This window comes from Trichechus manatus, unplaced genomic scaffold, assembly GCF_000243295.1.
Source record: "Trichechus manatus latirostris isolate Lorelei unplaced genomic scaffold, TriManLat1.0 scaffold00027, whole genome shotgun sequence".
Lineage (NCBI taxonomy): Eukaryota > Metazoa > Chordata > Mammalia > Sirenia > Trichechidae > Trichechus > Trichechus manatus.
The window spans coordinates 19,710,656-19,733,544 of NW_004443963.1; the positions used below are offsets into that span (position 1 = coordinate 19,710,656).

General features: G+C 38.6%; 1 protein-coding gene across 1 annotated transcript in view; it reads left to right on the forward strand.

Moving 5' to 3' along the window:
* Positions 1–22,889, forward strand: part of EP300 (E1A binding protein p300) — an 85,243-nt gene that overhangs the window by 48,749 nt on the left and 13,605 nt on the right. The window contains exons 7-21 of the mRNA XM_004373894.2: positions 2,978–3,071; positions 3,637–3,774; positions 5,749–5,866; positions 6,539–6,713; positions 9,715–9,789; positions 10,143–10,252; positions 11,937–12,074; positions 12,684–13,121; positions 14,404–14,583; positions 15,026–15,170; positions 16,998–17,116; positions 18,215–18,454; positions 19,094–19,182; positions 21,116–21,196; positions 22,770–22,826. Coding sequence (XP_004373951.1) covers positions 2,978–3,071; positions 3,637–3,774; positions 5,749–5,866; positions 6,539–6,713; positions 9,715–9,789; positions 10,143–10,252; positions 11,937–12,074; positions 12,684–13,121; positions 14,404–14,583; positions 15,026–15,170; positions 16,998–17,116; positions 18,215–18,454; positions 19,094–19,182; positions 21,116–21,196; positions 22,770–22,826 — 2,197 coding nt within the window. The remainder of the gene's footprint in view (positions 1–2,977; positions 3,072–3,636; positions 3,775–5,748; positions 5,867–6,538; positions 6,714–9,714; positions 9,790–10,142; positions 10,253–11,936; positions 12,075–12,683; positions 13,122–14,403; positions 14,584–15,025; positions 15,171–16,997; positions 17,117–18,214; positions 18,455–19,093; positions 19,183–21,115; positions 21,197–22,769; positions 22,827–22,889) is intronic.

A 22,889-nucleotide genomic window follows, 5' to 3' on the forward strand; every position in this document is an offset into this window, starting at 1 on the left:
CCTTGATATAATCTCTCTCTGTATATATATTTATACACTTTACTGGTTTTGCTTCTCTAGAGAACCCAGCCTAAGGCAGAGACTGACCCAAGACACAACCTAATCTTGTGGATTGAGTCCTGCTTTGTTAACGTAACTGCTGCTAATCCCACCTCATTAACATAGAGGTGGGATTTATAACATAGGAAAATCACATCAGATGACAAAATGGTGGACAGTCATACAGTACTGGGAACCATGGCCTCGCCAAGTTGACACATATTTTGGGGGGGACAGAGTTCATAACATGAGTGATGAGTCCTACAGATAGAGACACCACTCTTGCTGCTGGGGGGTGTGGGCGGGAGTGTGCACACTGCCTCTTTAACAGCCCTCTAAAACACTGAGCAAAACAAATGCTGAGCGCTATTTCTACTTTTCGCCTTTTTTTGTAAATGCGAAAATCCTCTTCGGTTTTCTTTCATCTAGCAAAAACAGGTACTAATGTAGGTGTTTTGTAAAAGTGAAGTGGCGTAAAGCAGACTTCCCAAAAGCAGGGGATACCTGCACTGGGTAACCGGATAAAGAGCCCAAGCTAACATTTGTAGCCATACTTCTCTGGGAAAATAGGTACACAGTTTGGGATTACAGATGTGTCTCCCACTGTGGCAGAACTGGCTGTAGTGCTGGAACAGTCTCACAAGTTAAACATTTCAGGTACCTGTGGTAGACAAGGGCAGTTGAACAAATGGTAAGCAGCATTCATTCAGCTGTGCTATATGCTGAAGAAACAGGGCCATGGTCCTTACTTTGAAACCTCATCTAGTCAGGCTGGGCACGCAAGTTAAGTAGACAAAGCTACAGTATCTCCATTACTTAATGTCAGGTTACAAAGACTTGGTAGCAAGGAAAGGAAGAGGAATCCCTTCTGGAGCCTGGAATTCATTTTTTATTTATTTCAGAATTGGAGCTTTTTAATGTAAGCCCTCGGTGACCATGTTCTTAACCTTCTAGTTTCCTATTTAATTCAGGTATTCTGTAAACTAAGATTTTACTGGTATGGGATCTCTCCTAGAGCTTCGACAGAAATACAGCATCACTAATTTTTGGTGCCATTAATTCTATTTTGTCGTTTTTTAATTTTTTTTTATTGTACTTTAGATGGAGGTTTACAGAACAAATAGTTTCTCATTAAATAGTCAGTACATGTTGTTTTATGACATTGGTTAACAACCCCACAACATGTCTATAGTGTCCCTTGTCAACCTTGGGTTCCCTGTCATCAGCTTTCCTGTCCCCTCCTGCCTTCTTAATTCTGTTTTTGTTCATTTCCTCCTGACCAAGTCTGGCAGGGCAAGCAATGTCTGACTTCCTACACTCTTGAACTCACAAGTGAATGCTCACTCTTTTGTGGTCTTAGATGCTAGCCTGTGTAGGGGTGGTCCTTCTCAAGTTATGATTGTGCCGTTGCTGGCAGTCGTATGCTGAATATTAAACGGACCTGGAGGCTTGGGCGAGAGTGTTTTGCTATGTTTTCATGTTTCATCAGAAGGCGGTAAGAGAAGCAAATTCACATATAATGCACTCACTTATTTACCTCATTGCACTGTTTTATTTGCCGTCAATAAAACAAATCTGTGTTAAGGGTACATTATTTTTCCGAAAAGGATTATCTACACATAGACTGTTTACAGAGACAGAATTGAGTACGACATAGTTATATTTCAAAAAGGCCACTTCCAGCAACTCCATTTCATAGAGCTGGCCTGCTGCCTTCAGAAGGAAAGTTCTGCCTAAGCTTTTAGGGAGTATGGATGAAATAAGCCAGCAATATTTTTCTTCATTAAACATTGCTTAAAAATTTGCAAATTATTTGCATTTTGGTGGGAAGGTGTTTTGTTTTGTTTTTGTTCTTGTTTTTTTTTTTTTTTTAACTAAAATAACTTCAAGTGTATATTAGTAGACTTGGGTATCAAAAAAGTTTTGAACCACATGAAAGTTTGGTTTAGTGTTAATGTTGCTGTTGGCTGTTTTTAGTTTTAATTTTCATTAAAATTGTTAATTGAAGAAGCAGTGTGTACACATAGAATTGTTCAGACCATTTAGGAGTGTTCAGTAGAAAATAATCTTCCTCTTGTCCCAAACACTGCTTCTCACCCCCCTCTCTGGAGGTCGCTGTACTTAAAAGTTCCTTATGTCCTTACGTAAATTTTTTGTGCTTATGAAAGCATAGGCATGTATATAGTTCAAATCCCTAGATAGTTTGGTTCTAGTGTTTTGCTCCTTTTGACATCATTATACATGTCTATACGTATGAGTATAACTGTAAAACAAATGATCAGAAGTGGAAATTTTTAGTGAAAGAATACGTGCATGAGTTTTGTTTTTTTTTGGTTTTTTTTTTTGTCTTTGTTAAGCAGTTGCCAAATAGCCCTCCCAAGAGTTGGTATTAGTTTACACACCAATGAATTTTGGTTGAAATGTTTTTTCCCCCATATTCTTCTCATTCAGTACCTGGTATTCTCACACTTTAAAAGTATTGACAGTTTAAGACATGAAAAATAATATTGTTTCAAGTTTTACTTTAAGTGTGAATACAGTTGAGCATAGTTGCTTTTCTTTTTTGTGGTCGTTAAGCTATTGTATTTTTTTCTCTGTAAATTACCTAACTTTCCTATTTGGTTTTTCATCTTTTCCTTACAGATTTGTATGGGTACTTGTGTATTAATCTTTAGATATATGTTGCTATTATATTGCTGATAGTTATTATTTGTGTTGCTGATTTTTTTCTGACTTGTCATTTGTCTCTTTGTGTATATTAGCTACTGAATTTATAGATGTTCTTGATGGCTTCTGAGTTTTGAGTTCTAACTTTGAGAGGGTAAAAATTCTGTGTAATGTTTTCTTCTAGTATTTTCGTAGCTTTTTCTTTTTTCCTTTTTTTTTGTTACTGGTATTTAAAATATCCTCTCTTGTTTTTTGTATTGTTTTGACTTAGGTGCTAGTCCCATGGGAGTAAATGGTGGTGTAGGGGTTCAAACACCCAATCTTCTTCCTGACTCGATGTTGCATTCAGCCATAAATTCTCAAAAGTAAGTTTTATCTTGAGTTGTCCCTATGTCACATTTCAAATATTTGTTTAGAATTCCATATTTGTGTTTATTTACTTTTCACAATTTGAAGATATTCTTGATGAATGAAGGCAAATAGGCTGTTCGGGTCCCTTCTTTAGGCACAGCCTTAATTTGAAATTGTGTCAGTTATCTGGGGTAACCTACACTTTACCAAATACAGTAGGAAGTCATAAGGTTGCAGCTGCTAAGCAATGAGTCTTTTCTATCCCATTACCTAAGGAGTTTCCTGAGATAAGTTGTATCAAAGTTTCAGCTTAGGTCTAATTTATAACACACAAGGCTTCATCCTCCTGTCCACATAAAGAGATGCAGTAGGTTTATCTTTTACCCTCACGCAAGTACAAACACATACACACTTTTCAAAAATGTGGTCACACACTATTTTCACTCAGACGTCTTTATGTATGTAAATAGATTCCTCATAGTGTATTGGCTCCAATGCAAAAATCACTGTCAGCTATAGTTAAACGAGATGTTCTTTCTCCTACTCTTCCTCACTAAACTATGATTCCTTTTTTTAAAGCCCAATGATCAATGAAAATACCAGTGTGGCCTCTCTGGGTCCTATGCCAACAGCAGCTCAACCATCCAGTACTGGAATTCGGAAACAGTGGCATGAAGATATTACTCAGGACCTTCGAAATCATCTTGTTCACAAACTGTAAGATGTGGACATGTTTTATTGATAAAGAGTTGACATATGACCATTTCTTTCACTCTGCTGGGCACTTAACCACCAGAGGCATGTTATTGATTTTTCCATAGCCTGGTTGTTGGTGGTGACACTTCTGTTGCTGTCGCTTTCTTGCTTCCCATTCTCTGCCTCTTGTTTCTCAGTCTTTCTCTTCACTGTCATTTGTAGGAGTCTTTCAGCTTTAACAGTGTGTGAAATATTATTTCTGCCTAGTGCCAGGCACATAATTAGTAATTGGTGTGTTATTTAATAATTATTCATTTTAGTGCCACTGTCTTTGCAAAACTCATATTTTAAAAGAAAAACTAGGCATCAGCTCATTAAAATGTTGACAGTGGCAACATCCTTTTCTGTTATTCCTGGTAAAGCTTTTATTATATTGACAAGTTGAATCAGGTACAGTGGTCTGTGGTCCTCCAAATGTGCACATGCCCGCAGTTTATGAAACCACTGTCGTAAAGTTGACGTGTGCCAGGCACTCTGCCTCATAGATCACTGTCTTATTTAATCAAAAGAATTCTTGTCAGATAAAGAAAAAGAGGCCATATAGAGTGGCAAAATGTAATTGGACCCAAGATCAGAAAGTTAGAGCTTGGATCTTTTGATTGTAGAGCTTAAGCTTCTGAACAGCGTGCAGTATATTTTTCTTGGAAAATGCAGTCTTTCTTCCTCCACTTAATAGAGGGGTCTCCTTTATTCCATGCATATTTGTTACTGACTTGGAACCATGTAGCCTAGCTTTTAGCTTCTTAATTTATTTTTATGTTACATTCTAAAATGATAGCACTAGATAGAGAATTTGACAACAAAACTCAAGAGGTTTTAATGACATGAATAATAAGGAATAACCAAAACAAACTGTTACTTTTGTGACAAAGTGTTTAGGAATTTTTATTTAATGTACAGAGAGAATAGATTATTTGGTATAGAGCATATGATTGGCTTTAAAAGTTTATTATAAGATTGTGTATTTTCTACCAACTCGAGTATTCTTCTAAACTTCCATTTCTATTTTCCCCATCTAGTTCCTTAACATACTGTATAACTGAACATGGGTTGTCCAGATGATAAAATTAGTGGCTCAAAGTCATATTTGTCAATCTTAAGGAACACTAGCGCCTACAGTTTTAAAAGGAGTTGCTAGAGAGTAAAACACTTTTAATCTAGCAGAATCATTATGCATTTTGCCACCTCCACTTAAAAGTTCTAGATCTTTTAAGATTTTGTAGTGTTTATTAGGATTTATTTAAATTAGCTGAGGAAATTTAGAGAGTAGAAAGAGTTGAAGGCTGTTGTTATTTGATGATAAGACAAAGTCAGGTTCCCTCACTTCCTTTATGGAAATATTAGCACAGTATAATTTTTTGCAGTACCTTTAGAGTGACAGGTACCACCGAATGTATTTATGGAGTCTTTTGTTATATTCTGATCACGAAACTCTCTGTTCAGCACAAGGAGACAATTTCATTTTAGTATTGTTTTGTATTTGAGCATACCCCCCTCTATGCATTGTTTTTTCTTTTACCCAATATGTTTTATTATATAAAAATGAGAAAATACTAATATTTTAGTTTTTTAATATAATAAAAAATAAACTCTACTTTTAATTAAACTATACTTTTAGTATACTATTATACTTTGATACAGTATAGTGAAAAGTTTAGGAGCTCTGGTGGCACGATGGTTAAGCACTCAGCTGCTAACCAGAAGGTTGACAGTTAGAACCCACCAGCATTTCTGTGGGAAAAAAGACCTGGTGATCTGCTTCATAAAGATTACAACCTCGGAAACCCTATGGGGCAGTTCTACTCTGTTCTATAGGGTCGATAAGAGTCAGAATCGACTCAATGGCAAAACAACAATGAAGTGTTTAAAGGATTGTATGGTTCTATGATGTGAGTGAAAAGCTGATACTACAGTGATAGGTTCTTCTATTCCCAGTGTTCAAGCCATATTTCCTACTCCGGATCCTGCTGCTTTAAAAGACAGACGGATGGAAAACCTAGTTGCATATGCTCGGAAAGTAGAAGGGGACATGTATGAATCTGCAAATAATCGAGTGAGCATCTGTTTTTTCTTTTCTATATACAGTCAGAAGTGGACTTATTCTGGTTGTTTAAATTTATCCTGTTCTTTAGCATTTACAAGTAATACTGTGTTTCAGAAAAGGGACCTTTTAGCTATCCTGTCTCATTCTTCACTGTCACCTGGTCAAGATCAGAAAGCAGTTGTCGTAAAGTGTACGTCACGAAGTATCTTAGGTTTGTCCTCTTAATGCAGTGCACTCATGTAGCACTTTATCTTGGTTTTCGTTTTGTCAACCTAGAAACCAGCTCTGTGCTGTTTTCACTAGTATATGGTGAATCAGCCGCCTAGTATATTCATCTCAAGTCATAGTCCCACTTCTCAACATCAGTTGAATTTTCTTTTTAAATTCTCTCTTAAAAATGTAGCATACTGTTGCATATCCTGTGAATTGCCAGGATATACTTAGTAAACCTAGTTTGAGAGGTCCTGATTTATTGTGTAGGTTCATAATAAAGCTGCTGGTCACATGATTGTTCAAACGTGAGCCATATTTGTAATGATTTAAGAAGTAGATTAGATTCTTCCACTTTTAGTTTCTGCTTACCTCTTTTAACCTAATTATCTATTTTTAGTTCATTTTTTCTGTTACCTGGTGGTAGTTTCTCTTTTTCTTCATCGCTCTTATTTTACTTCAAAAATGTAGGCGGAATACTACCACCTGCTAGCTGAAAAGATCTATAAAATCCAGAAAGAACTAGAAGAAAAACGAAGGACTAGACTACAGAAACAGAGCATGCTACCAAATGCTGCAGGCATGGTACCAGTTTCCATGAATCCAGGGCCTAACATGGGACAGCCGCAGCCAGGAATGACTTCTAGTAAGTGTTTTTTCTTACATTTATGTTGGGGAGAAATTGGCGAGAAAATGGTTTGTAACCAAATTCATTAATTTTCATAAGCTTTTATAGCTGTTCTAGAGCTTGCGAATGACTCTGCGTTTGCAAAGAAAATAATTCATCCGCTAATAAAAACACTAGCTGATTCCTAGGCTTGGTACGTAACATTTCTTGATAAACCTGGCATTGTTTTTTTAGAGCCCAAGATACTCTTCTTTCATAGATTTCCATGGTTTTTATGATTTATTCTCTCATAAAATTCCATAGACTTTAACTTTCTCCTGAGACCCTGGCTTTCGTGGGCACTCACTGGCTTGCACGTTTGTAGGCTGACCAGATTCTGGGGCTCCACAGAGGCTTTCCTTCTTCCTACACACAGATGTTACTTATGCTGCAACTCTCTTTACACAGTATATCCCAAGGCTAAAGACCATTTAGTTTTTTAGAAGCATCGTTTAAAATTGTATCTTGACATCTTTGGCTTTCTGGTTATTCTCAAGTTGAATTAAACAGATAATTAAGATTATTATGCATTGCCTGATTCATTGACTTCTTAACTAGGTTCCAAGCAGTGAAATACAGAGTGAGCACACAATAATGAGAAAGAACACAGGGTATTGAAAGGCTGTGATGCGGACTAGGTCAAGGAAAGCTGTTTACCTATAGGAAGTGCCATCTGAGCCAGCAGATACCAAGTTTTAGGTTATCAGTGGATTCTAGATAGGCTGATCCCCTCAGCCCTCACTATACTAAAATGGAGAACAATTGGTTGTTGTTGGCCTTTAGCAGCCCCATTTGTTAATTGTAGTGTGCCATACAGATACTATTTTCTGATTGGTCATGAAGTGAAAACTACTGGAAAGAGCAGCAGCATTCCTGGCAGAGAGAACAGCACATATGGAGGCCCACTGGTAAAGAAAAATGCAAGTATTTTTCGAGTGTAATTAAGAGTAGGTGGGCAAACAAATGTCCAGAAATGAGAAAGTCAGGTCTAGACTTGGTGAGATGGCTTCAGTACCGACAGTTTGAACTAGGGTATAGAGATAAGTGGACACATTTGGGATACTTGAATTTAGTAGAATTTACTTGCTTCCGGGTGAAATTTGAGTTAAGTATATATTGTGTCAGATATTAAATTGTATTACAGTATGGTACTGATGCAGGCAGGGACAACAAATATTAGTGGAACTCCGTAGCCTTAAGTATATATATTGGCCTTTAGCTTATACTAAATCTGACATTTCTTAGAATGAGATCCCTACCATATCCCATGGGGTCGCTACGAGTCGAAAATCAGCTTGGTGGCACCTAACAATACCACCGTATCCCATACACAGAAGTTAATCATGGAAGAAGCAAGAGTTTTAAAAACAAGAGTATTACACAGAATACTGAAGAAAATATAAAATTAAAGGTACTAATGTCCTTAATGTTATTACTTGAGAGAAAAATAAAAAACCAGAAGAAAAACCAGGCAGAGGATACAAAAGAAGTAGCAGAATCAATATGAAATAGCTATTAAATAAATGTAAACATATCTAGAATCTATGCAAAAAACTTGCACCCTCCCCCGTTTTTTTTTTTTTTTTTTAAATGTTTTGGTTTTTAAGAATTTAATTTCAAGCAGTAATGGTACAGTTGCACAAAAATATAGTAGCATAATTTATACTATTAAAACATTCAAAACATCCTAAAAATTCTCCAGTATTTCATTGCTAAAGCAACCATACATCTGTACATTAGACTAATCTAATTGAGGCGTCCTTAGCACATTCCCTGTATTATATCCAGTAGTTGGAAAACTGGCCAGATCTAGCCAAGCATCAGAACTCTCTACTTAAAGGTAAAGGACAGGCTGTGGCTGAGAAAGTGACAATTCCACCTACACTACTGAGCAAACATACCCAGATAAGGCTGCCCCCTGTTCAGAGATAAATTTTTAAACGCAAGGAAAAGTCATAATTAGCATAGTAGAAAAAGCATTTGAAGAATTATTGCAGAAAACAAAGAAAAATTTTGGAAGAAAAAATTTCTACACAAAAGAAAAGATAAATGGGATAAGAAAGAAGCTGGGAGTACTGTTGTTGTTACATACCATCAAGTCGGTTCCGACTCATAGCAACCCTGTGTACAGCAGAACGAAATACTGCCCTGTCCTGCGCCAGCCTCACAGTCTGTTACTGTGTTTGAGCCCACTGTTGCAGCCACTATGCTGACTGATCTTAAAAACCATATTAGCAACAAAAAATCAAAACTTATATGAAAGATTTAAAAAGCTGCAAAATAAAATGGAAAAGAACAAGAATCCAGTCAGTACACAGATGATAGCTATGAAAAGTAGATTTTTGAGAGAACCAGCAGTCTATCAGTGTAGGCACTGTGAGCCCCATTTTACTGATGAAGAACTGAGGCGTAGAGAATTTAACTAACTTATCCACGATCTCACAGTGAAGTGGCAGAGCCAGGATTCAAACCTAGGTAGTCTGCCTTCACAGTCTTCTCCAAAACATTAAGATATGATGACTAAAACAAAAATTATAATAAAAAATTTAAAAGTAATAAGACAATATTTCTCTTCAATATTTTCTTGAAATAAGCTGAATCTACCAGTCAGAAATGTTTTTTGCAGAAACATCCAGAAAATAAAACCAAACCATAAAAAAAGAAATGATAAATTTGACAGAGTAGTAATAGTAGTTTCATTTTCACTTTTAGATATTGCATTCTCTTCCTGTGAACACTGTGAAAGCACCCTGGTTTGTAAAGCAATGTACTAAGGGCAGATTATTTGGAGGCATGTTTTTTGTTTCCTGAAGTTAACATTTTCTTCAGGCCGCTATCTAATATAGTGCTTTATTCTTTTGAGAGTCAGGCTGAATTTTCCCAGATACGTTAAAAGATATTTTGTGGGGTTTTTTGTTTGTTTTTAAAAGAGAGGGCATCTGGCTCATACATGCTTTTTTGACCCTCTTTTCTATTCTAGATGGCCCTTTACCTGATCCAACTATGATCCGTGGCAGTGTGCCAAACCAGATGATGCCCCGGATAACTCCACCTGGTAAGCTGTGAAAGAAATCTTTTGTGCCCTACCATGGTTCTTTTAAGAGGGTCTCTGGTGTACTACAGGATTCTACCTGCCCCCTGGTTGCCGCGTTACACGAGCAGCAAGTATCATAATCACCTACTTGAGAAGCCAGAGGCAAATGACCTTAAACGATCAAGCATCCGTTTACAGTTGGCCTAGGTGGAATTTACTGACAAGTGTTAACTTGGATTAAGAAACCATATGTGAATTAACAGTGGCCTTCATTCACTGTGATAAAATGATGTCAAATCAGAAAAAAGAACTCCGCCCTTCATTCTCTAATTCCATGGGGCTGTTGAGATCTAATATTGTGCGTGTATTCACAGGTTTGAATCAATTTGGCCAGATGAGTATGGCCCAGCCCCCAATAGGACCCCGGCAAACCTCTCCCCTTCAGCACCATGGACAGTTGGCGCAGCCTGGAGCTCTCAACCCGGTCAGTTTGACTTCTCTGGGTAATCTGTTTAGCCTTTATCTGATGGTATAAACATTTAAAATATCTTTTTTTTCTTTGTTTCTACTACATAAACAAAAATTCTCATATTTAAATAGTAAACTATAAGTGACTTATTGATGACCTGATTCTTTTTGCAGTTCTGTTGTACTTGACCCTTGACATAGACATGAGCAAATGCATATATGTGTTTCGGAGATGAAAATAGTTATTCTAAAAGAAGTAGAGTGGAGAAAACTAAATTGTATACCACAATTAGGTAGTGAATACTAAAATCCTTAATTTTTTGCTTATTTTTTTAACATAGAAATTCAGTTTTTAGAAATTTATTCTATAGAAATAATCATTAAGATACTATAAGGAATAGTATGAAAAAATGCACAATAAGGATTTTATACTACATAATGAAACAGTGGCCATATCCTGAATGTAATTAGAAGATTCATTTTGACTAAATTATGGTACATCTGTAAATTGGAATGTTATATAGGCAATAATTTAATAATTCATGTAATGGCTTGAAAGCTGTTCATGGCTTTAAATGGAAAAACAGTTTTCTAAAGGCTATATCGTGTAGGATCCGATACAGTTAAGAACTCTGATAAACCTGTTATGTGTTAATTCATGTAAAATAAACACTAAAAGAAAGATTTACATCTAAAGCATTCATAGTTTAAAAATCAGAGTACTAGAAAGCTGATCAAAAGCAGCCACCCCCCTGCCCTTGCGGTCTCACTGTTTTGTAACCTGCACACTTGGACGCAGTTACTTCTCTTCCCTAATGTTTGACTTACCCAAACCCAGAAGCTCCACACAGAGTGAACCGTCTTTTGCAAGGGCATGGAGGGGCAGTTTCCTGGTTCTGGAGACTGTGAGAGGAGGAACTCTGAGCATCAGCCATCTGGTTCTCCTTGTTGGTCCCAACCCTCACCCTGTCCATCATAGTTAACTGGTACCTCGACAGTTTTTGAGCCTTTTTGGGATTATCCAGCATTCTTGTTACCAATCTGTCATTTTAGTAAGGAGTCCTAGTAGTCATTATTTTAATCTATAGACAAATGCTTTTCTTAGATTGTAAAGTTTTTAGCCTTTGAAACTCCACATTTCCTTCCTTTATTAAAAAGCTTGGGTTTGTCTAGGGCAGTTTTAGAAATGAAACGTTGCAGTCCTTAGAGCATTTGTAGACCATGAATGCTACCAGGTTTGGCCACATCTTGGAAGATTTTACTTGTTTGTACCCATTCTGGAGTCTTGCAGTTTGTGCTGTAACAATAGTACCAACATGAGCAGGGAGCTCATGGAACTGTTTGACTCTCCTCACTTAACAGGGTGTGCATGTAATCAGTTAACCCATTTCTTAGCAGAGTTCCAGGTGCATTTGTGCACCAACGTAATTTGCACTTGTCTTTGCCTACTTGTTGTTTCTTGAGGAGGCTAGGAGGCTTAGGTAAGCTGTGAGGCTGTTCTCCATTGTCTTGGCAGGAAAGTCAATTATTCACCACCACTTTCTTCTTTTCCTCACCCTTCCCTCCCACCCTTCACCTATTGTCCTCTCTTCCCTTCTCTGCTCACTGAGCCTGACAGCAGGCCAGGCCGAAGCAGTTGGGTGATTCTTGCTGTTGATTAACAGTGTGATGACGTGGTTTGGTGCTGTTTTTTTTTGCAGCCTATGGGCTATGGGCCTCGCATGCAGCAGCCTTCCAGCCAGAGCCAATTCCTTCCCCAAACTCCGTTCTCAACACAGGGAATGAATGTATCGAACATGCCTTTGGGGCAGTCCAGTGGTCAAGCACCAGTGTCTCAAGTATGTCTCACAAATGGATTGTTGACATTTTTCGTGGTTTTTGAAACTTGTCTTGATCCAAGTTTTTACAGGGAAGTATGACAGCAAATAGTGGGTGATAGCAGATGATTTTTTTATTGTTTTAAATGAGAACAATTATGGACATATGGAATTCTGAACATGAAGAGATTACTCTGTGGCATAACAATGGTGTGAACTGTTATAAACTAGAAAATAGGTTAAATTGATGGTTTTCACTGTTATTTTTTGTTTAAGTAGTGAACGTCCTTTTTAAAATGAAATCTTAGTGAGAACTGCAATGTACAGGAAGAACTGGCTAAAGAGAGCATAGAAAGGTCTCAGAAGATTATGTCCTTACCTCTCCCATGGCCCTGCAGTGGCTGAGGTCATCCTGCTAAATGGCTTGATGTCTACTTCATTTAGTACTATATTGGTTGTGTTATCCAAACATAGGCCCTGATAACAAGAATTTTTGACACATTTTGCAGTAGGGGCATTGCCAGTTTCTGTCTGATCAGTTTGTGTCCTAAATGCACATAACCTGCATATGTGAAAATGTCTTTAATTTTGTTCTAAATTGACGTCTTGTTTTGTTTTTCATTTTAACAGGCACAAATGTCCAGTTCTTCCTGCCCAGTGAACTCCCCTATAATGCCTCCAGGGTCTCAAGGGAGTCACATCCATTGCGCCACTCTCCCTCAACCAGCCCTGCATCAGAATTCACCATCTCCTGTACCAAGCCGTACCCCAACCCCTCACCACACACCTCCAAGCATAGGGGCTCAGCAGCCACCAGCAGCAGCAATTCCAGCCCCTGTTCCTACTCCTCCAGCCATGCCACCTGGGCCGCAGTCCCAGGCTCTCCATCCCCCTCCAAGGCAGACGCCTACCCCACCAACAACGCAACTTCCTCCCCAAGTACAGCCTTCACTTCCTGCTGCTCCTTCAGCTGACCAGCCCCAGCAGCAGCCACTATCACAGCAGAGTACAGCAGCCTCTGTTCCCACCCCAACGGCACCATTGCTGCCTCCACAGCCTGCAACTCCAGTAAGCAGAGATTGGGGTCTAGGCGGAATCATTTAAACTGTACTGTAGTGTTACATTACTTCTGTGCTATTTCTGTTCTCTCTTGTTTCATCTCTTTTTGTTGTCTCACCAGTTAGACTGGAATCGCTTTTTAGTTAAGGACTTGCTTTTCCTTTTTTTTCTTCCTGTAGCTAGCATAGAAGGAACTCTCAGAGATGGCTAGTTTGGGTCTGACTTTGACCATGGTGTGTTTCATGTTGTATTCTGAGACCTGAAGGAGAGAGTCCCTCTGCTGCTTATTTCCTGTATCACTTAGTGTGCTCCATGAATTTGATATAAATTTAAAGAATCTTTTTTAAACATTATGAGCTCTAGTGCTCAGAGGTAATGAAAAAATCACATGGAATTATGAGTCCCTGTGGCCCTGTGTTAGAAAATCATGATCTGAGATGAGAGAATGACGGGCTTGAAACAACTTGTAACTTCCTTGTGTGAGGTTGGTTTATATAGCAGAAATCCAAACTCACTAATAGTTGGATCCTTACTGATAGAACTCTATGTGTCGAAGCTTAGAACTTTTTCCTTAATCATTAATACTGATATTTTAGTTCTCAGTCATGTTGGTAAACTGGGAAGTCCTATGAGTCACAGTTACCTCATAAAATACTGTTCATTGGCAACTGGTTCTTCCTAGCCTCTGAAGGGCAGAGTGCAAAATGGAATATGTTTATCTGCCTTGTGTTATTCTGTGTAGGCTAGTTTTTCTGAAAATACTTCTCATTATGAGGTTTCTTACTGGAAGGCTTAGGAAAAAAATGGCCAGTTAGTGTTACATTCTCAGTAAGTGCAAAGAAGTACCCATTAGAACATAATGATTCAAACAGCCACTCGGTTAGTTATGTTATTCTCCCTACTTTCCTGTACTGGTGAAACTTTTCCTAATGAAAAGTTAGATAGCCAGCCACCCTTATTTTTTTTTTTTTCCTTCCATTTCTGTATGAATAGGAGCTCCCACAGGAACCCCCAGCTCTCACACATAGCCCCCGAGTGATGGTTACTGAGGAAACTTTTGCTGGCTGGCTTGAATACAGTTAGCCAGCGTCTGCAAGTCCTTCAATCTCCTGTTCTTAGCATAATTTAATTAAAAGGGGTGAACTAGGCAGAGTAAGTGAAAGCACTACAAAGGGAAACGGTGATACTGGCCTAGAAATAGGTGGTTAATCCTGCCATCCTGTTCCGTATTTTAAATTCTGGTTGTATAATTGACCGACTTTTGGTGTGTTTCAATGCCTGTCTTGTCCAGCTTTCCCAGCCCGCTGTAAGCATTGATGGGCAAGCATCAAACCCTCCATCCACTAGTAGCACAGAAGTGAATTCTCAGACAATTCCTGAGAAGCAGCCTTCACAGGAAGTGAAAATGGAGGCCAAAATGGAAGTGGGTCAACCAGAACCAGTGGATACTCAGCCAGAGGATATTCCAGAGGTGAGAGTAAGACTGTTACTACTTCGATTTGGTTAGGACCTCAGTCTGTTGTTGTTAGTTGCCGTCAGGTGATTCCTATTCATGGTGACCCCATCTGTTACAGAGTAGGACTGTTCCATAGGATTTTCTTGGCTGTAGTCTTTAATGGAAGCAGATCACCAGGTCTTTTCTCTAATGATACCATGGGTGGGTTTGAACCACCAGTCTTTAGGTCAGCAGTCTATCACAAACCATTTACACCACCTGGGGACCTCAGAACCTCAGTATAGAAACTCAATTATAAAAAAAATAAGTATTCTGGTAATTAGATCTCATTCCATTGAGTCCTATGTCAGATAGGGTCTTCAGGTATAAGCACAGAGGAGAGTAACATAGTGGTAGTACTCTTGCTGCTTCCCAGTTGGGTCTTGGAAGTACTAAAAAGTACTGCTTTGCCTTTTAGACTAAAACAGAAGACTGTAAGGTGGAACCTACAGAAACTGAAGAGAGAGGCACTGAGTTAAAGACTGAAATAAAAGAAGAGGAAGATCAGCCAAGTACCTCAGCCACCCAGTCATCTCCAGCTCCAGGACAGTCAAAGAAGAAGAGTAAGTGTCTTAGGCTCTCTATTCCTGGAGATGGGAAAAAACTAAACACCTGGAGTAGAATTGGATTGGGCCTCCTGGGCCTCAGTAACTGACATTAACGGGATTTCATTAAGCATGGAGGAAAGGAATCATACCATCATTTCTTCAGGTTGGATGAGTGGTAGGTAGGTGGTTAGCAACTTCTGAAAGTTACTTCTTTCTAAAAGAAAGAAATTGTTCAATAATATTCTTGACTAAAATGCTGGATATTATATCAGTAATAGTAGCACTTACTATGTGCCAAGCAATCTACCATGTATCTGCACTGTCTCATTGAATAACTTCATAACACCTCTATGATGTTACTGATCTCTGTAGTACAGGCAGGAAAACTAAGACTTAGCAAGGTTAAACTGATTGGGAGTCTCTGCTCTGGACCATTCTGTTAGAAAGTAATGGATCAGTTGAGCAAGCAGAAATCCATGTACTAACTAGTATATAGGACTAGAATGTCTTGTGGCTATCTGGAAAAAAACAAACAAACCCATTGCCGTCAAGTGGATTCCAACTCATAGCGACCCTATAGGACAGAATAGAATGTCCCATAGGGTTTTCACAGAGTGGCTGGTGGATTTGAACTGCTGACCTTTTGGTTAACAGCCATAGCACTTAACCACTGTACCACCAGGGCTCGCTTGTAGCTACAGTGACCCCTTAAAGTGGCACAGTGAAGACATCTCAAGGTTGAGCCTGCTAATTCTTGGAGACACAAAGTGTTATCAAATGTAGGGCTTTTAAAATAATTTTCATTTAAAAATTAAGTTTGTATACATGGAGGAGTTATTTTGGTTATAGGAGCAACAAAGCCAGTCTCACCATTAGGGATCTGTCTTTAAAACAGTATAAAATCTCACAAATTTGCTCAGATTGTTTGAACTCCAGTGTGAGAGAGAGAAAAGCCTGTGTCATTGATTTAGTCTGATTTTTTTTTCCACGGCAACCCCCCACTTGAGGTTAAAAAAAAAAAACTCTTAATATCAAGTACCACCAAATATACCCTTCTGAAGATAGTTAACTTGCAAATAGAAGAAACAACAAGGCCCTTGCTCAGACATTTTAAAGCTCAGAATTAAACTGTTAACAACTAGCTTCTTGAACAATAGCTAAAGTTAATTCCATTTGAGACACACCAGCAAATTTTTCCTGCACTTTTGAAACATTATACTGAGAACACATTTGAACTTAATTTATCAGCTAAGTCCATTGTCTTAGCAATAACAATTGAGTTCTGTTTTTTAGACTTATAAACCTAACATTTGCCATTAAAATTGTTCAGTGTCTCTTCGTCGGAAGCTCTAAAACATGAAGCATTTTAATGAGGGACTGTTCTCTGGCGATGTTTCTGATTCCTTAAGTTATAAGACAAGACTAGGTCTAATTTCTGACTTGTTATATACTAATGCCATGATGAGGGCTGCTTTCTCTTCTTGTTTGACTGCACCTTCCCCCCACAGCACCCCCCACCAGAGTATTACTTTGGGAAGTCTCTTCAAAAATTTTTGGAAGGCTTTGGATTCTGTTTCTACTTGGCCAAGTCTGTTTAACTGAATTTATGATCAAAATTTAGCTGAGCCATGTAGGGTATTTAAAGGTGACAAGGCCCACTGTTTTGCAGGCGGCACCTGAAGCAGACAGCTTCAGGTGTTAGAAATGAGCCCTTAGTAGTAGTTCCATGGGAATACTTAGTTTGTGTTTTGTGATTCTTGAGATGCTTTTAGAGGTTCAACCTGGAAGGTTTTTCTTCTTTTGTTTAATTGATACTAATTTCAAATGTACTCTTCTTAAAAGTTTTCAAACCAGAAGAACTACGACAGGCACTGATGCCAACTTTGGAGGCACTTTACCGGCAGGATCCAGAATCCCTTCCCTTTCGTCAACCTGTGGACCCTCAGCTTCTAGGAATCCCTGTAAGTATGTGGTGGTACTCCTGGTTTTGTTTTTAATGTAACAGCTTTATTGAAATATAATTCACGTACCATAAAATTCACCAACTTAAAGTGCACAGTTCAGTGGTTTTTAGTATATTCATAAAGTTGTTCATCCATCACCACAGTCAGTTTTAGAAGATTTTCATTACCCTAAAAAGAAACTGTACCAGTTAGCAGTCACTCTTCCCCCTTTCCCAACCCCCAACCCCCAGCCATAGGCAACCACTAATCTACTTTCTGACTTTATGGATTTGCCTATTCTGGACATTTCATATAAATGGAACCATAAAATATATGACCTTTTGTATCTGGCGTCTTTTCACTTACCTTGTTTTCAGGGTTACATGTGGTAGCATGAATCTATACTTCATTTTCGTGGCCAAATAATATTCCATTGTATAGGTATACAGGTTTATTGGGTATATCCTCGGAGTAGAATTGTTGGGTCTTACAGTTTCTCGTCTGTTTTTTATCATTTGAGTAGCAATAGATCATGACAGAAAAGGTGGACCCAAGTTACTTTGTCTGCTTTTAAAGTTGCCCTTCACACCAGACTGGTCAGTTTTAATTTGAGGATTTAAAGTGGTATTGGATATGGCAACCAAAAATCTCTGTAGAAGAGTGCTTCCAGGGGTGAAAATAATTTAGGAACCTTTTTTTCCTATTTTCTCTGAATAGATGGATCACTGAAGTAAGTTCTCTGCAGTGTTTCCTCATCTGTAGGCCCCTTATCTAGTATGAAAATTTTAAGAATCTTTGCTTCTTAGTTTTTGAACTAATCTCACATACACCACAGTGACACACCTAGAGATACCTCGAAGACCGTCAGCCTGCTGCCCGGAAAGTCTGTAGTAGCTCTAGTGGACACTTCTGTTGCTCTCTGCTCTCTGAGCAGCTTCAGTATCTGTGTATACTAATGATTGAAAGAGGTGATGTACATCAGTCAGCTGTTTGGGAATATGGACAGATCAAAGACTTCGTATTACTTGGAGTATTAGTGATGATAATAGAATGATACCCCACCTGCCTTAAATACAGAGACTCTTGAGTGATGTTGTTTGGTGTCACTTGTCCTAGGATTACTTTGATATTGTGAAGAGCCCCATGGATCTGTCTACCATCAAGAGAAAGTTAGACACTGGACAGTATCAAGAGCCATGGCAATATGTGGATGACATTTGGCTCATGTTCAATAATGCTTGGTTGTATAATCGGAAGACATCGCGGGTGTACAAATACTGCTCCAAGCTGTCTGAGGTCTTTGAACAAGAAATTGACCCAGTCATGCAAAGCCTTGGTTATTGTTGTGGCAGAAAGGTAAGAAATGACTTTCTGACCAGTCTTTAACTTTTCTAGACTGTAGTGGCTGGGCTAACAGAATACGATGCTTCTCACAGGGTTTTCTCTTACTGCATTGTTTATACTAACTTGCAGATGCCACAGTAATAGCTGTTTACATTCCTACACTTTCTGTTGAGACGTTTTTTGCATGGATGTTAATTGTATTGAAAACTTGACCAGTTAGAACACAGTATCGTTAGACTGTAAGCACTTTATCATATTCATCTGTGTGTGCACATTGCCTGGAATGTACTGGCTGTTTTATGCATATAAATTCACATTGTTGAGCTCCACATGTCCTGTTGAGTTTTTTGGTAAGTTATGGAGGGATATGACTGCTAAGCCTACCTCGGGGCAGTGAAATAAAATAGTATGAACTAAATTGTGCACTTAAAAATTGTTTAAGTGGCAATTTTGCTATTATAGATATTTTAACACATTTTTTAAAACTTGAATGTTTTTAGTTCTGTGAACTACCTTGGAAACTGCAATAGCCGCCTTCTGATTAACATGTATGAGGACAAAGTTATTACTGACTTTTGTTTCTGATTTGCCAGTGTAACTGTTCTAGTTCTTCAGGCCTCTGTGCTATTTAACAAATGGTTTCTTTTGCAGTTGGAGTTCTCTCCACAGACACTCTGTTGCTATGGCAAACAGTTATGCACAATCCCCCGTGATGCCACTTACTACAGTTACCAGAACAGGTAAGCTCAGCCATGTGTGGACACGTGAACATGTGTGTCCCATGTCTAGGTAGAGCATGCAGATGGACCAGCGCACATGCAGTCATGGTTCACATGTAACTTGGCTTGAAAACAACTGTACAACACAAGTTCTGTTTTTTGCTTTCTGCCTTTGTTTGCAGAAGTATAAAATTTCCTAACCAAAGTAGCCTTGTATCAGGTGTCTTGGCCCTTAAATCTGTGAGGGAGGAACCCAAGGCCTTTTGAGTTGATGGCAGAGGTGGGGCTATGTCCCAGGCCCCACGTCTCTTTGCATCATACCATTATAGCTCACCACAGCCTCAGAAAAAACTGAGATTTTCAAACTAATTAGTTTTTCTGCTTGTCCATGAAATAGCTGGTGGCTATCTCCTTGCCCAAAAACTACCCAGAAAACTTTAAAGTAAAGCTTGTTAACCCACTATACCTTTTTGGAAATATTTCCTTTCTGTGCAGCGTAACTCTAAGTGGTTCTTCTGGGAGTGATGGAAATAGGATTGCATAGGTTTTGCTTTGCCTCTGGCAAGCAAGTGAAAAGGAGAAACTCAAAAAATGCCTGCAAACATTGGCATATGACAGGATGGTAGGGCTCTAATAAACTAGGCACTTCTGCCTTATTTTCTCCTGCCCAATCAGTCGCTGTAGTCACATAAATCACATTCACTAATCTATCTTCACAGTCACGATTTGCCTCCTGTTTTCAGTAATCAGCCCCTAATGTATGTAGCTTGCGCTCTTTTATTTGGGTCTCTGATAAAGTCATAGCAAGGCCAAGCAGTTTATTTAATGATTCCAAGCCCATGATGTTGGTTTTTTGCTGAACTTGTGTGCTACAGATGCATTTTCTAGCTTTTTTTTTCCTAGGCACTTGAACCTTTTGTTTTAATTACAAAAAGTTATGTGCACTCTCAGTGCTTTATAGTAATTAGAATCCATAGTTTTTTACTCATTGAAATCTAGGAAAGGTAAGACTCAAATTGTTAGAAACAGCTTTTGTTCAGAAAGCTAGTAACAACTGGCATGAAGGTTTTCTCATGTTACAGTCTTGATATTTGTACAATTTGGGGATTTGTACCATCAAATCGGTACAAGTGTTCTTTGTACCGAGATGTGTGTGATCATGGACCTGCACATACTACTGCCTTTCTCTCGCTGTGTCGATTAATAGCTCCAGGCAGTATTTTTTTAACTGCTTGTACAGGCATTTCAGTGAAAAAACACATTTTTTACTTATGTGGCTTACTTGACTTCGATTGACGTTTTTCAATCCCCAGTTGTTTTAAATGATCATTTCCTGCTACTGCATCCATAATGAAATTTTTTTTTTCTTTTTTTAATGTTTTGGAAGTGGGGAGAAATGTGATTGCTATGATTAGGTAGTGGTCAGAGTAGCAGTTCTCCCCTCCCCCGTCTGTTGATCCCTCTTCCTCCTCTTGGTGATTTGTATAAAGTAGCATTCATTACTGAAATGAAAGGGTGTGGGTCTGTGTAAGTGAACTTGTCGTTGTATTTGCTGTAGTCATTTGCTACTTGTGAGCCCATTTGAGATATTTAATGCTAATCTGTGCTTTGCCTTGGCTTTCTGCTTTGTGTTGTCCTGTCTTGCTTTTATGTTTTTTGTTGTCCTGCAATCCCTCATTTCTTCGTTTGTTTTGTGTTTTTTTTTTTCTCCCTCATGCTTGTCGTTGTCTGCACTTGGCTTTGATTGCAAAAACAAAACAAAAAACAAAACAAAAAACATTCAAACTGTGGGGCCCATAAATCTGCATCATTGAATGTCCTTGTCGCCGTTGATGACCTGCTCTCTGCTCCCGTCCCCCTCCTTGGCCTGCTGTGATTGGTGGCTTCGTTGCTTGGCTTTGGCTGTGTTGTGTGAACGGAACAGTTCACCCCAGTATGGCCTTCTTGCCGACAGGTATCATTTCTGTGAGAAGTGTTTCAATGAAATCCAAGGGGAGAGCGTTTCTTTGGGGGATGACCCTTCCCAGCCTCAAACGTAAGTAACTGCATCATTTTGAGAAGTGCTGAATTATATCTCAGTTTGCAGTCAGGTGATATGTTCAGGTTTCTAAGGAAGAAATCATCTGATCTAAAGCTACACTGTCCAGTATGTTGGCCATTAGCCACATATGACCGTTTATAAATTAAAGTTTGTTTCTCAATTGCACTAGCCACGCTTCAAGTGCTACTCGATAGCCACATGTGCCTAGTGGCTACCATATTGGGCAACTCAGAGAACTTTCTGTTAGATAGTGCTTATCTAGGGAATACATCAGCCTTGGACTGTTTTGTTAGGAAGGAAGAACTGTTTAGTGTAGTTTTAATATTTTTCAGGTTCATATTTTCTGGTTTATGCTATAATAAACAGAAGCTGCTCAGAACGTTACACAAGAATAAAAGTGGAATGATGGAATTGCCATGTTATTGGTAAAAACAGCTTCAGAGAAAAACTGGTTAATTTCTGAACTGGGTTTTGAAGTTGTACTTTCCTTTCTATCACTACTGAAATAGAGTAGATACTGAGAATCCTTGATTCTTAAAGAGCTAAACCAGGGAAATCAACTCTAGTATATGTTTTCCTAATGTAGGGAGGGCAGTCAGCCTTACAGTTGAAACTGTAGAATGGCTTACCAAGTGTTCTAAACTTGAGGACAGTGCATATCTGTATAGAAAGCCCCTCCTGACTGAGCAGGTCTGTAATGGACCTGAGATTCTGCATTTCTAACAAGCCCCCGGATCCTTCTGTTGCTGCTGGTCTTCAGACCACACTTTAACTTCGGCCATTCAGGAAAACGCCATTACCAGAGATGACTCTCTTGGCTTAACTGTGTAGAAAACAGTGTAGTTGATGAGATGTCCTCATTTTGTGAGGAGCAATCAACAGTAGTCAAGGGTTGGCCCCTGTTAAATGAAGTGGAGTCTGGATAGCGAATGAGAAAACTGACAGCTTCTGTACGTAGTGAGGCTGTGAGCAATGTGCTGTGTTAGAGTTCAGGATAGGAGGCCACATGACATTCTTAAAAATAAGTACTATGAAATACAGAATTTTTACCCTTCAAAATTACTTTTTTTGGGTAACTATAAGTAACCTAAAAACATGTATCCTTAATGTTGAGATTTTTTATTGATATAAAAAGCTGCTCGACTAGACTCTCTTGAAAACAGTTTTATATTTAAATAGTGGTTTACCTCCCACTGTAAGTACCGTCTTTGGTAGCCCAGTCTAGGAACATTAAACTATAAAAAGGTATAAACACCTAATACCAAGAGTGGTAGGCAAGATTTTAAAAAGGAAAGAAAGAACAAATATTCTAGTTCTTCCCGAGTTCTCCATTTTCTATAAGGGGAAATAGGTTTTCTATAAAGAAAGTCATTTCCAAAACACAAGCATCCCTTTACATAAACGTTCGTTTTGTGTTAGCCAAGAACCCACTTGTTCAATATATATTCTTAAGAGGATTTAAACAATCCATTTGAAGCCTTAGGTTTGTTCCCTTTGCTTAGAGCAGTCAGATTGCTCCATCTTTCTGTAACACTTCTTCTCACTGTGTCCCTCTTCTCTCCTTTAGTACAATAAATAAAGAACAGTTTTCCAAGAGGAAAAATGACACACTGGATCCTGAACTGTAAGTAGTTGTAGCATCCCCTTAAATATTCAGTACACTTTGGGTTCTTTCCTTCTCACTCTG